The sequence below is a fragment of the Haematobia irritans genome, chromosome 1 (assembly GCF_050003625.1).
Source record: "Haematobia irritans isolate KBUSLIRL chromosome 1, ASM5000362v1, whole genome shotgun sequence".
Lineage (NCBI taxonomy): Eukaryota > Metazoa > Arthropoda > Insecta > Diptera > Muscidae > Haematobia > Haematobia irritans.
In genome coordinates, this window is record NC_134397.1 from 142,776,917 (window position 1) to 142,791,864 (window position 14,948).

A 14,948-nucleotide genomic window follows, 5' to 3' on the forward strand; every position below is an offset into this window, starting at 1 on the left:
TAAAATGCTGAGGTTTGTCGTCAAGTCGTATCAAAAATTAAAATTAGAGTTCTCTTGGACATATAAACATATATGGCAAAATAGAGTACTTATTCTATTTTTGGAACACTACACCTTAAAATTACTGGAGTCGACTCCGGAGTCGAGGCTAATAAGAAATGCTGGAGTCGAAGCCGGAGTCGAGCAAAATTGACTCGACCCAGAGCCCTAATATATGTATCGCCCGATTTCGACAAATGGGGTTATGTTGCACTTTTTTTACTAACCGATCGTCGTCATATTTGGCACAAAGTAATCTTTATGTCTGCAAAATTTCATCGAAATCGGTTCAGATTTAGATATATCTCCCATATATATGTATCGCCGGATTTTCCCAAATTTGGCCATAAAACCCTTATTTATTACCCGATCTTATTCAAATGTAATAAAAGGTAACCTTCTGTGGTATCAACCAAACCTGACAAATATCATTAAAATCGCTTCAGATTTAGATATAGCTCCCATATATATGTAATGTCCCATTTCCCAAATTTGGCAATAAAACCCTTATTTATTACCCGATCTTACTTAAATGTAGCAAAAGGTAACATTCTGTGGTATCAACCTAACTTGCCAAATATCATTCAAATCGCTTCAGTTTTAGATATAGCTCCCATATATATGTATCGCCCGATTTTCAAAAATTTGCCCTAATAACCATATTTTGTTTTGCCAAAATAGCCTTACTTGTTATCCAATTTTACTAAAATTTAGAACAACAAGTAAGGAGAGTCTAAAGTCGGGCGGGGCCGACTATATATACTCTGCACCACTTTGTAGATCTAAATTTTCGATAACATACCACATCCGTCAATTGTGTTGGGTGCTATATATAAAAGGTTTGTGCCAAATACATACATTTTAATATCTCTCGATCTGGACAGAATTTGATAGACTTCTACAAATTCTATAGACTCAAAATTTAAGTCGGCTAATGCACTAGGGTGAAACGCAATGTTAGTAAAAACAAGTAAGGAAAGTCTAAAGTCGGGCGGGGCCGACTATATTATACCCTGCACCACTTTGTAGATCTAAATTTTCGATACCATATCACATCCGTCAAATGTATTGGGGGACATATATAAAAGTTTGTCCCTAATACATACATTTAAATATCACTCGATCTGGACAGAATTTGATAGACCCAAAATTTAAGTCGGCTAATGCACTAGGGTGGAACGCAATGTTAGTAAAAAAATATGGGAAACATTTAAATCTGAAGCAATTTTAGGAAAGCTTCGCAAAAGTTTATTTATTGTTTATCGCTCGATATATATGTATTAGGAAAATAAGAGTCATTTTTACAACTTTCCGACTAAGCAGTGGCGATTTTACAAGGAAAATGTTGGTATTTTGACCATTTTTGTCGAAATCAGAAAAACAAATATATGGGAGCTATATCTAAATCTGAACCGATTTCAACCAAATTTGGCACGCATAGCTATAATGCTAATTCTACTCCCTGTGCAAAATGTCAACTAAATCGGAGTTAAAAATTGGCCTCTGTTGCCATATGAGTGTAAATCGGGCGAAAGCTATATATGGGAGCTATATCTAAATCTGAACCGATTTCAACCAAATTTGCCACGCATATCTACAATGAAAATTCTACTCCCTGTGCAAAATTTCAATTAAATCCGAGTAAAAGATTGACCACTGTGGTCATATGAGTGTAAATCGGGTGAACGATATATATGGGAGCTATATATAAACCTGAACCGATTTCAATAAAATTTGGCATACTTGACTACACTACTAATTGTACTCCTAGTACAAAATTTCAACCAAATTGGGGTAAAACTCTGGCTTCTGGGACCGTATAAGTGCATATCGGGCGAAAGATATATATGGGAGCTATATCTAAATCTGAACCGATTTCAATAAAATTTGGCACACTTGACTATAGTACTAATTGTTCTTCTTGTGCAAAATTTGAAAAAAATTAGGGTAAAACTCTGGCTTCTGGGGCCATATAAGTCCATATCGGCCGAAATATATATGGGAGCTATATCTAAATCTGAACCGATTTCTTCCAAAATCAATAGGGTTCTATTCGGAGCCAGAACACATATTTGTGCCAAATTTGAAGTCGATTGAACTAAAACTGCGACCTAGACTTTGATTACAAAAATGTGTTCACGGACAGACGGACATGGCTATATAGACTCAGGAGTCCACCCTGAGCATTTTTACCAAAGACACCATGTGTCTATCTCGTCTCCTTCTGGGTGTTGCAAACATATGCACTAACTTATAATACCCTTTTCCACAGTGTGGAGCATGGTATAATAACCTTCTATTGCACCATCACTCCTGCCAAATATTATCTAAATCGGTTCAGATTTAGATATAGCTCCAACATATATGTATTGGACGATTTTGAAAAATTTGCCCCTAATAACCACATTGTTAACCTCATTTATTATCAGATCTTACTCAAATTTAGCACAAGGTTACCTTCGTTGGTATCAATTAAACTTCCTACATATTATCCAAATTGGTTCTGATTTAGATATAGCTCCCATATATATGCATCGCTCGATTTTCCAAAAGTTTGCCACAATACTCTTATTTATTAACCAACGTTGCTTAAATTTCAAATTTTGATATATTAGACGATCTATTTAGCCATACATGTATCTTGTACATAAAGATATTGGCCGATTTGTACAAATTTGGATTTATTACCCAAACTAATTGAGCGATTTCCTCTTTTTTTAAATAATGGAAGCAATATTAGTGGCATATATAGTCTGTAGGTTCAGAATCAACTATAGCTCCTAATATCAGACATTTCTGTTCAGATTGTGATAAAATAATCTAACATAACATGGTCCAGTACTATAATTCATAAGAATTAATCTTGTTGTACTGGAAATACCATTCAATAAATGAAATGAAACTCCCATAAACATGTACCCCTTAATGTTCTTAAATATGGAAATGCGGGTTATCTCCCAATCCTATACCATTCATACCCCACAAACAAAGTTTACTAATTTAATGATATAGTCGGCCCCGCCCGATTTTCTACTTTACTCACTTGTTTTGAAAATAATTCTGTAACTTTGGAACGGTTAAAGATATCATCATATCTTTGTGTGAAAGCTGAGGTGTTTTCTTCTAAGTTTGCAAATTTGTGGGTCCCTAGTAGGTCCACGGGCTGACCTGTAGGCGTTGAAAATTGGTCACCTCGGGGGTATTAAATTTTGTTTTACCCGTCAAATCCGCAATTATGGACCGATTTCGATGATTTTTTTCTTTGTTGGATAGAACTTATAAATCCCTACAAAAAGTTCATAATTACAGACATAATAAATACGAAGGAGTATTGAACAAATGAAAAAGCTAAAAGAGTTTGGAAATCTGTTCTTCTTTTAATTCCATACGTGTCTCTTGGAAAAATTCAAATTTTTATCTATGACTCCACCAAGATATGTGTGTTACAACAATATTTCTTTTTGCCTCAAATAAACAATGGTATATTTAAAATCAACCCCCAGAAAAAAGTGAACCTAAAAGGTCCGTTTTCAGGCCGATCCACGTTTTAATTCTTAACTGCATTCCCTACAAAATTCTACGCATTTCAAAAGAAAACAAGTATATACGGCCGTAAGTTCGGCCAGGCCAAAGCTTATGTACCCTCCATCATGGATTGCGTAGAAACTTCATCTAAACACTGCCATCCACAATCGAATTACATAAGTTGCGGTAACGCTTGCCGATGGCAAGGTATCTTAAAACCTCCTAACACCATCTTCTAAATTGTATGTAAGTCCATACGTGGTATATATTAAATCAAAAAAGATCGACCCAATACGTATATAATTCAGTTTGACAAAGTAGACATAAAATTTTGACAAAATTTTCTACAGAAATAAAATTTTAACAAAATTTTCTATACAAATAAAATTTTCACAAAATAAACTTTTAACAAAATTTTCTATAGAAATAAAATCTTGGTAGATTATTTTTGGCTCGAGTGGGAACCATGATTATGAACCGAATAAATTTTAACAAAATTTTCTATAGAAATAAAATTTTGACAAAATTTTCTATAGCAATAAAATTTTGACAATTATGAAAATTTTATTATGAACCGAATAAAATTTTAACAAAATTTTCTCTAGAAATAAAATTTTGACAAAATTTTCTATAGAAATAAAAATTTTATTCGTTTTGTTTGTTATTGTTGGCTTCTCTTCAATCTTTATTGTTGTTTTTGATCTCAGCTTAAAGCCATGCATTGACTGAACTACAAGTGTAGCTTAACCAACAGAGGAAAAGTATGCTTGTCAAATTTATTTGGGCAAAGCCCTTTTCCTCTGTTGGTTAAGCTACACTTGTAGTTCAGTCAATGCATGGCTTTAAGCTGAGATCAAAACAACAAAAATTGTTGTTGTTTTCTATAGAAATAAAATTTTGGTAGATTATTTTTGGCTCTAGTGGCAACCATGATTATGAACCGATATGGACCAATTTTTGTGTGAGTGGACCAATTTTGGTATGGTTGTTAGCGACCATATACTAACACCTCGTTCCTAATTTGAACCGGATCGGATGAATTTCGCTCCTCCAAGAGGCTCCGGAGGTCAAATCTGGAGAATGTTTTATATGGGGGCTATATATAATTATGGACCGATATGGACCAATTCTGGCACGGTTGTTAAAGATCATATACTAACACCATGTTCCAAATTACAACCGGATTGGATGAAATTTGCTTCTCTTGGAGACTTCGCAAGCCAAATCTGGGGATCGGTTTATATGGGGCTATATATAATTATGAACCGATGTGGACCAATTTTTGCATGGCTGTTAGAGACCATACACGCAAAGAAAAAAAACGTTTGGAAAACGTGTACCGTAAACATAGTTCTTTTCTCGCTTGTTTTTGAATTCGTGGTAACATAAGAAACGTTTTCCTCTAAAGATTAATTTTGGGACAAACGGCTCTTTGTCAGCGATAAATAAACTTGCTTTTGTTATTAAACACCAAACTGTTTCATTTACAGCAATCGACATTCTTTTCCTAAAAAAATAAGGCATACATATGATTAAGGCCTTACATGCCTATAAAAATAAATTTTATTCAGACTACTCACCAAGCGCTAACTTTTCTAATAATTGTTTAGCAAAAATGATCGGGGTAAATGTAAATGTAAACATTAAACTGCAATATATGTCAAACGTTTTATATACATACTCGTTTGCAAGAAAGAGATGGATATATGAACGTTGTTCAAACTTTTGTAACGAGTGATTATCGTTCCTCCTTCCATTATTCTTCTTCTACTTCTTCTACATTCTTTTATTGACCACTTAACAATGTTGCTAACACACTAATAATCTGTCCGCTGTAAATAAACCTTATCGAAAAACGTTCCGGTTTGATGAATTGTATGGGGCGTACAGAATACAAATGTGGAAGTTTTTAGACAACCAATATTTGAGATACAAATAAACGAGTAAAAAAGACATTTTTATTTGTTTTTTTTTTTAAGATTTCTAAAGTCAAACGAATAAAAAAAATAAAAGGCGTTGTAAAAAGTCCTTGTATTGAATAACGTTTTCAATGAAAAAAAATAGCTTAGAATTAACTTTGAGAAATTGTCGAGTAAAATATTTTCTGCAATGTAGAACAACTTATAAGGTTATCAAATTGAAATGAATTTCTATGTTTCAAACATATCATTTTAATTGTGGGCGGATCTTTTCTTGTAAGTGATGCGTATGAAAAATGCTCATTATTATGTTTATTGGAAACATTTACAAACACTGTTAAATCTTCTGTTTCTCTTGGCTACCGAAAATATTTTATACCGTTCACTATGAAGTTTACAACATTCCCTTAAAAAGAGAGTGAAATATATTTTTTCGGCATTTTCTCTGTACACTGTCTCATAACCGAGATCCGATCAATACTGTACAGAGACATGAGAAAAGAGTCAAGACGTTAAATACGTACTTAGTAATGGCATGAACATAGAAAACAAGTACAATTATTACAACATCTTAAGAGAACAAAAACAAAATGGGCCTTTTACTATTTTTCGCATTGCAAGTCACTTTGTTTTACGGTTACTTTCCGTATATAATACATTTCATAGCAGATAATTTTGATTCTTACATTTTGTGTCAAGATTTAACAAGAATGTACGTGTATTAAAGTGCATTCTTAATTATTTATAATGAGCAACCACGAAACTAAACAGATTTTCAAAGCGAAACGAAACTGTAAGACCGTTCGTAAAACGATTATATGTGCAGGGGTTTTATCATTGAATACGGTTTGGAAAAATGTTTAAATTACTTGCATCCGTATGTGGTAAATGTTATAATTGTTATTTCATCTACCATTTTTACTATTTCTCTATTCTCCTATTTGTTTTTAATAATATTTTTACTCATGGGAGCAAAATGTAATCAAATTTCTTACGAAAGTTTTACATCACGAACTGTAAAGTACGGGTAAGTAATACAGATCGTGGGATGTGAACATTACATTAGTTATACAGGAGCGCTTTTTCATAAAGTTGCTATTTAAAATATTAGCGTTTTTTCTTTACAATAGTAGACATCAGTGCACCCAAGTTGTTTTGATTTGTATGAACTTTGCAAATTTACATACCTCCACAAGTGTGCAATTATTAAAGCTACCGGGTCATATCGAAAAGAACCAATCAAGGTAAGTAACAATGAAAATTATCTTCACCGCTCCAGTAATAGAGATTAACATTCATAGTGTTCGTTTCCAGATTTCTTCTGCAAACGTAATTTCGAACGCCGGCTTTTGACTTTCAACTCAGGTTTCGAGTTGAAAATCAATTTATTTTCGGGGTTGTTTCTTTAATTATTAAAACTGTTGACAAACACGAACTTATTTAAATTCATTCTTAAAATTATATGAATAAGACCGTCATCTGAAAAATGAGTAATACCATCTTGTTCAAAATTAATTGTTCAGTTAAATAACCGCGAAAACCGAAGATAGTACCGGCATTTAAGATAAGAAATTTTAATTGAAAAATTGGCTTTGTATATGTTTTTTTTTGTATTCCTTTAAAAATGTGCACAGTGTATTATAAGGCAGTACATATTTTTGTAACACCCAGAAGGAGACTTGATACACATGTGTTTGGCAATAAGATCGATTTAGCTATGTCCGTCTGTCTGTGAACACATTTTTGTGATCAAAGTCTAGGTCCCAGTTTCAGTCCAATCGACTTCAAATTTGGCACAAGTATGTGCTTTGGGTCAGAATAGAACCCTATTGATATTGGGAGAAATCGGTTCAGATTTAGATATAGCCCACATGTATATCTTTCACCCGACTTAGAATCGTATGACTACGGAGGCCAAATTTCTCTCCGAAAATTTTGAAATTTTGCAGAGTTATCTATCGATCAATAAATCATAAATTCACTTATGCGAAATTGCATAAAAAGTAGTTTTTAAATAATCGGTATGTCCCTTCAAGGTGCTACATACTCCTTCAATGAGTGCATTGATTTCGGGTATGCTCTATACTATTCCAGTCATTGCATGTTATGTTCTATTTACATAGAATAAAATATTTTTGTGTTCACGCACAAAACTAATTGGTCTACTTCATTTTTGATTGAAATTTCTTTGATCATAAAAATTATAGTACCAATCACCAACGTCAAATAAGAAAATGATTGGTTCAAATAAACAATGAATTAATACAATTAGTTTTTGTGATAGATTTTTGTTTAATTAAAAACAATTAATTAAATTCTTAATTGAATATTTTTATACATATTAATTGGAACATTTTTGGTGATATTGTTTTCTGTGAAAGTTTTCAGTTCAAGCTCATCACACTGAGGTTAAAAATGGCTAAATTTTTGGCGGTCCGATTTGAAGAAAAAAACTACCTAGTGAAATTTAAAGAGCTGTCACTATCAAGCCTTAATGAAACGCTTAGAAGTATGTTTTATGCCAGTGAATACAAATATTTTACGAATAACGACATAGAAATAGAAAAAGAAGATGTGATTCAGTATGTGTCCCAATATTCCACAGATTCCGATTTTGTTTTATATATCAAAGGTAAGTGTAACTAAAGTTTCTATTATTTTGATTCTGCGCCTCTTAAACGATAATATATTTATACAAGGGTATTGGGACCATACAAAAAACAAAATCGCTTGTTTTAAATTAAAGGTGGGTATTAAGTTCGAGTTGAGCCTCTAAAGCACCGTATCATGTTCGATTTTTGCGTTGGAATTTTCGCGGTTTCTTTATTGAAATAGTCAAATATAAAGCAGAAATTAACTCAATTGGCGCGCAGTTTTGATTATTTCAACAAAAGTAGTCACGAAAATTAAGTGACTCGAAAAGCGAACATAGTATTGAACTTAAAATCGAAAATAAATCTGTAAAAGCAGAATCAAATTAAACCTTTGTTAAATTTTATTTTGGTTAATTTATCTTTTTTTTTATTTTATAATAAATTTATATAAACTTTTTCAATTGTTGATTTGGATCATTTCCCATCAAGAAATTATTCTGCTTTTACGATTTATTTTTGATTTTAGTGCCAAACTTAAAATTAATACCCACGTTAAGAAAGAAATTTATTCATAAATAACGAGAAACCTGTTCGAAATTGAAACTATGCAATGGTGAGACATCAATTTGCTGTGGTGAGAAAAATTACTAGTTTGTTGTACTAATTTCTTTAACAAGTAAAACTATTCTTTATTAGTTTTGAGATATTCGAAATATGCAAGCATGTGATGGCGTAAATGTCAAGAATTTTAACAAATGTCAAATTTCTTGGTGATATTATAGCACCTCGATTTACGTCAAATTTTTACCAAAGCTAGTAAAAAGTTTCAGTTTCGAACAGGCTCTTATTTGGTTTTCTCGGAATCTTTTCTAACGACTGTGTAACAGTCCAAATTTTATCCTATGTTCTCAGAAATGTTGATAATACATTGAAGTGTAACAATCATAGATTTGTTTGTATGTTTCCTTATAATTGCATATCATCAATGTTTGAATATCATTGGATGAAACGCGGGTCACCATCTCTTACTGTATATATATTGTGAGTAATCTTGAAACAGAATCTTTAAAACAAACAAATTTTCAAAAATCACTAATTGATAAAAAAATATAAGAAAGGAGGACTTAGTTGTATTCAAATTTAGCAACAATTTTTAGATATACATGTCCATATTGAGTTATTGTGAAAATCGACCCTTCGATGTTTTGTCAATATATTTTGCTGAAAAAAACGTCGAAGTTTACGCTTTTTAATCTTCAAAATTGACTAATATTCTTTTGCATTTATTGAATATTGAGAAAAATCCATTGATCTCTATCAACAATCAGCTAAACGATTTTTTTGTAATTTTGAAGAAATCGAAATGTCGAAATTGTTACTTTTCGATGTGGTTTTTTGGATACTCATTATAATTGGTACTCTTACTCAGATATTACCGTACGTAAATGGGTTTCCTTATTAATGTAAAATTTCTGATATGGGAAACTTATAGTTATAATTTTAAAATCGTATTCATATTTGTGGCATTTTAGCACATAGCTCATCGGATATAATCGAAATAGACGATTCTGAACTGGTTATCAAGAAACACAATAATTTTTCAGCCGATTCTGAGTTTTTGTCCGATAATTCTTTGGATATCGAACCAGTTACCCCAAGGAACAATATATCAAAGGAGGTATTTGAGAGTTAGATTTTACAAAAAATCAAAGCTAAAACGCTCTTACCTATTTTGCAGGAATTGGAAACAATATTAAGAGAAAATCATAAAATAATCTTTGAAAATTTTCGAATTAACCGAAAGCTGTCCAATATAGAAAGGGTTAAAGTCAGCAAAACGATTATACAACATTTACTTCAAAATCCTACAAGAATGTAAGTTGTCCCATTAATATTATTCAAATTCAATAACTTGATGTATAATTGTTTTTGAAATGTTCTATATGAAATTGTACGTTTTGTTTTATAGCTTATCTACAGTCGAGTTGGAAGATATTAGCGAAAAAATATCAGAAATATTTGATCGAGAACTACCAGCAACTTTCTATCGAAAATATTGCGAGGGGCGACATGCAAGTGGAAAACTTCATGACGCTTACAATAATTACAGGACCTCTCTTGCAGCGTCCGGCCTGATTGTAAGGCGAAAAAAAGCAAAGTCGGTAACCGTAGAAAAATTGGATCTTGATGAAGGTATACATAATTGATCAGGTTTTCAGACTATATGTACGTATATATTTTGATATCTCATCAGCTAACAAAACGTCTGAAGAAAAAAATATTGTTCAAGAAGCAATAAACTTACTGCGAACAGAAATTTTGGTGGAATGTTGTGTAGATGCATGGAAAAAAACTTTCTCACTTAGGCAAAATACATTACGTACAAATATATCGACATCGGATTACATAAAATTGTACCCAGTATTAGAGCAACCGGACGGTCATAAATTGGTAATATTTAAAAATTTGAATTGTCATTTTTCAATGGGAATTTTTTGAAATTTTGTTTCCAGTTTCTTGTAGATACTAAGCTAATAAGCGGCAATGATGTTATTTTGCGTACACGGGAAAATTTTGTACCTAAAATACTTGAGGGCGTAAAAAAAACAAAATCTGAATCTATCGAGAGAGTGGTAAATCTTATTAATTTGGAAGGAAATGGTAAAATTGTTTTCAACTATATCTTAAATTTCTGCTTATTGGCTTTTATATTTTCAGAACATAATAAATCAATATTAGCATTAATGCTTCTCCCATTTTTGTTTCCATCTCCTATGAAAAGGACGAAGAGAGGTGTTCTTAAACATACCAAAGCAGAGTGTGCCGATTCGTTTATTTGCCACTTTCCCGTATGTATAACTTTTGAAACAAAAATAACAATTTAATGAAAAATTCCTTAACATTTACTATTCCAAATTATTTTATTTGATAGGATCTGCAATCAGCGGATAGTGGAGTAAGGAAACTCATTAGCGAGCTTTCTCAACTGCAGCCTTTTATTGTGTTTGTTGGATCACCGGTAAACCTCGGATGGGTACTTGTTGCTCACGTTAAGTATACATTTACCGACTTGTCTTCCTGTTTGAAATGTGCAATAGCGGCTTACATGGCGTTGAACGTTAAATATCCTTCTAGATCGGAAAAAGCCTGGTTTGTTTTACAAAAATATTTTTTTGATATATCAACATCATTTGACAACTACTTGGAAAAAAGTGTTAGTACAGTAGTTAACGATTTAGATTTGCTAAAAAACTGATTTTATCGTAATAATCATAAGTTTGGTCAAAGGACAGTTCGATACTGGTTTCATTCATTTATCTTTATTATTATATCGAATAATTTTCGATTCATTTAAGTAACTAATTTTAAGTTATTCGAATTTAAACTTAGTTTACAATTATTTTACTATTTCAAAATGAATGTTAATTGCTTTCACTGCGGATTCAATTTTGAATTGAAACAATTTATTTTTCATTTAAAAACACTTAAGACATCAAGATATGCCTGTACAATTTGTAATAGTTCATTTGATTATATTCACAATTTTTTAAAACATGTTAAGCGCCATGAGTCTTCAAAAAAAGTAACTGTAAATTCTTCTTTAAACAATAATGAATGCTTTTCCGAATTTTTTGAAAATAGTTTGGAAGAAAATAGTTATGAAGTGACAATAAGTCAAAATGAAACCCATAATACAGATTCTTATGTCAGCGAACTAACTAAACACATGTTAAATTATTATTGCAAAGCAACAATACCGCGCAAATACTCGATGCAATGCATACAAAGTTTTTCGTTGTTTATTAAAAAATTTATTACCGATAACATGAGCAATGATAGTTTTCATAATAGCGGGCCAATTCAAAAGTTCCTCAAAGTTGACATTCCCACGACCGAATATAAGTTTATAAAATATTTAAAGCAATTGAAATGTTTTTTCAAATGTAGACAAGTTGCAGTTAATCGAGGCGTGGAATCTTCATTAAATATTATAAACATTCCTCATTCTAAAGAAGTTGTTCATTCACTTCAAATATTCCCTTTGAAAGACTTTTTTTCAAAATTATTTACTTCAACATCGTTTCTTAAAGAGATGACACAAAACATCGATATTGCAGTCAATTCCGAGTACATACGCCAATTTTCACAATCCCCTTTCTTTAAAGAAAAATTGCAAAAAATTAGAAATGATGATAAATCATTACATCTTCCACTCATTATATTTTTTGACGATTTTGAAGTAAATAATCCTCTTGGATCAAGGGCAGGTATACAAAAAATAGGAGGAGTGTATGCCAAAATACCTTGTTTACCACCACGGGTTCAATCTAAAATGTCGTTTATATTTTTGTGCATGCTGTTTTACACAGAAGACAGAAAACTTCTTGGAAATGAACGAATATTTTCGCCATTAATCAATGAATTGAATTCATTGTCTAACCATGCATTTCGAATTGAAAACTTTAAATATAATAAAGTCTTTCTAGTACCATCATTGTTTGTGGGTGATAATTTAGGAGTTAATTCTGCTCTTGGATTCTCTGAATCTTTTAGTGCCAACTACTATTGTCGGTTTTGTACTGCACATAGACATGACACTGAAAAAATGTACAAACTTCCTGAAAACTTAGAATTCTTAGATTTTGAGTTTTATTCTAATTTTATTCGTGATCCAAATCATTCATCACCTTCAAGCATTAAAGAAAATTCCATATGGAATAATCTAAATAATTTTCATGTGTCTTCCAATTATGCAGTCGACATCATGCATGATTTATTAGAAGGAGTTTGCCATTATGATATGCTATTATTGCTCAGCCTTTTCATTAACAAATATAAATATTTTTCATTGGAAGAGCTAAATTTTCGAATTCTGGCATTTAGTTTTGATTTGTCGGTAAAAAATAAACCACCACTTTTTAATTCTGATCAACTTAAAAAGAGTAAAATAAAAATGAGTGCCAGTGAAATGTTAACTTTCATTCGAAATTTTTCTTTGTTAGTCGGCGACAAAGTTCCGGAGAATTCTAAGGAGTGGAAATTATATTTATATCTTAGGGAAATAATTGACTGTTGTTTTTCCGAAAGTGTTCACGTTGAACTGTACAAATATTTGAAATATGTTATAGAAAGGCATAATTTTCTTTACGCTCATATTTCAAATAATAAATTGACACCAAAATTCCATTTTCTTTTGCATTATCCTTATATTATGTCTAAAATCGGACCTTTAAAAACTATTTCTTCCTTACGATTTGAAGCATTTCATCAAAATTTCAAAAAAATAGCTTATTCAACTAACTGCAAAATTAACATCATTGAATCATTGACTTCTAAGTATTCCATTCAAATGTCCCATTTTCTTTTAAATTTTGATGATTGTTTAGAAAAAAAACTTAAATTCGGGAAAGCTCTCAGAATTGATGAAGCAGTTTTAAACTTGTATAACGTGAAAGCAACAAATGAAGTAGTATGTGTGAGTTATCTCAACTATTTTGAAATTCTTTTGAAACCAGGGTGTTTTGTGTGGCATTCAAAAGAAAAAGTTGCGCGTATAGATTATATTATTAAATATAATAACAACTTTTACTTTCTTGTTTCAACGTATAGAATAATTTGTTTCGACAGTCATTTTTATACCTATATAATAGAAAATGACAATCAAAACATTACCTTACCTTTAGAATCAGTAAATTTTCATTTTGTTTGTAAAGAACACATTGTAAGAGACAACATAAAATGCATTAGTATAAACAAAATACATTTTGATTCTCTGACTCATGACGCTAAAAACCAGCTATAAGTAAAATGTAATTTGTAGAAAACAAAAATTAGCTTTATACAAATATGCAATGTATTTTTAACAAATGTATGGTATATAGGTATACAATACTGCCTGAAGTATTTTTATACTTCTCCCAAATATTTCATGTAAAAGTTAATTCTTTAATAATAAACATCTAATGTTAAACTGAAAAGTGTATTTTTTTGTTATAAATTACTTTAAACTTTTCGCGTTGCCGAATTTCTGTTTCTTCAAAATTTGTTGTCAGTTTCAGGGTAATATTGCGCTTTTGCTTCAAACATACGCTGGGTTTCCCCCAATACCAAAACTTTTGAAATAAAATAACAATGCCATTTGTCGTAAAAGTTCTTTGATTCCAATACAGTATTTAAACTTTTGATGGTAAATGTTTCGTCGTTTCTTGTACAAGCAAATTTCTTTTCCTCGAAAAAAAAATCTCAAAAGAACTTTGGTTGTCTAAAATTTCGTTTGGGAGGAAAGAATTTTTTTTTTGCGTGTATACCAATATCATGTACCAAATTTCAGGCGGATCGGATGAAATTTGCTTCTCTTTAAGGCTCCGCAACCCAAATCTGGGGATCGGTTTATATGGGCGCTATATATAATTATGGACCGATGTGGATCAATTTCTGCACGGTTGTTAGAGACCATATGGCAATACCATGTACAAAATTTCAGCCGGATCGGATGCAATTTGCTCCTCTTTGAGGCTTCGCAAGCCAAATCTGGAGATCGGTTTATATGGGGTCTATATATAATTATGGACCAATGTGGACCAATTTTTGCATGGTTGTTAGAGACCATATACCAACATCATGTACCAAATTTCAGCCGGATCGGATGAAATTTTCTTCTCTTTGAGGCTCCGATCCGATGCGGTTGAGAATTGGTACATCGTGCTAGTATATGGCCGCTAACAACCATGCCTAACAAGGTCCATATCGGTCACACACAAATTGGTCCATATCGGTTCATAATTGTATATAGCCCCCATATAAATCGACCCCCCATATTTCAGTTCTGGCTCTCTAATTACCACGCAAAAGTTCATCCTGGTTCGTAATT

General features: G+C 31.7%; 1 protein-coding gene across 1 annotated transcript; it reads left to right on the forward strand.

Moving 5' to 3' along the window:
• Positions 1 to 6,641: 6,641 nt before the first annotated feature.
• On the forward strand, positions 6,642 to 11,418 carry LOC142221939 (uncharacterized). Its single transcript, XM_075291825.1, has 9 exons — positions 6,642 to 6,727; positions 7,865 to 8,115; positions 9,610 to 9,755; positions 9,816 to 9,952; positions 10,047 to 10,270; positions 10,332 to 10,528; positions 10,591 to 10,738; positions 10,796 to 10,926; positions 11,010 to 11,418. The coding sequence occupies exons 1-9, from the start codon at positions 6,648 to 6,650 to the stop codon at positions 11,331 to 11,333; spliced, it is 1,638 nt and encodes a 545-aa protein (XP_075147940.1). The 5' UTR covers positions 6,642 to 6,647; the 3' UTR covers positions 11,334 to 11,418.
• Positions 11,419 to 14,948: the final 3,530 nt, after the last annotated feature.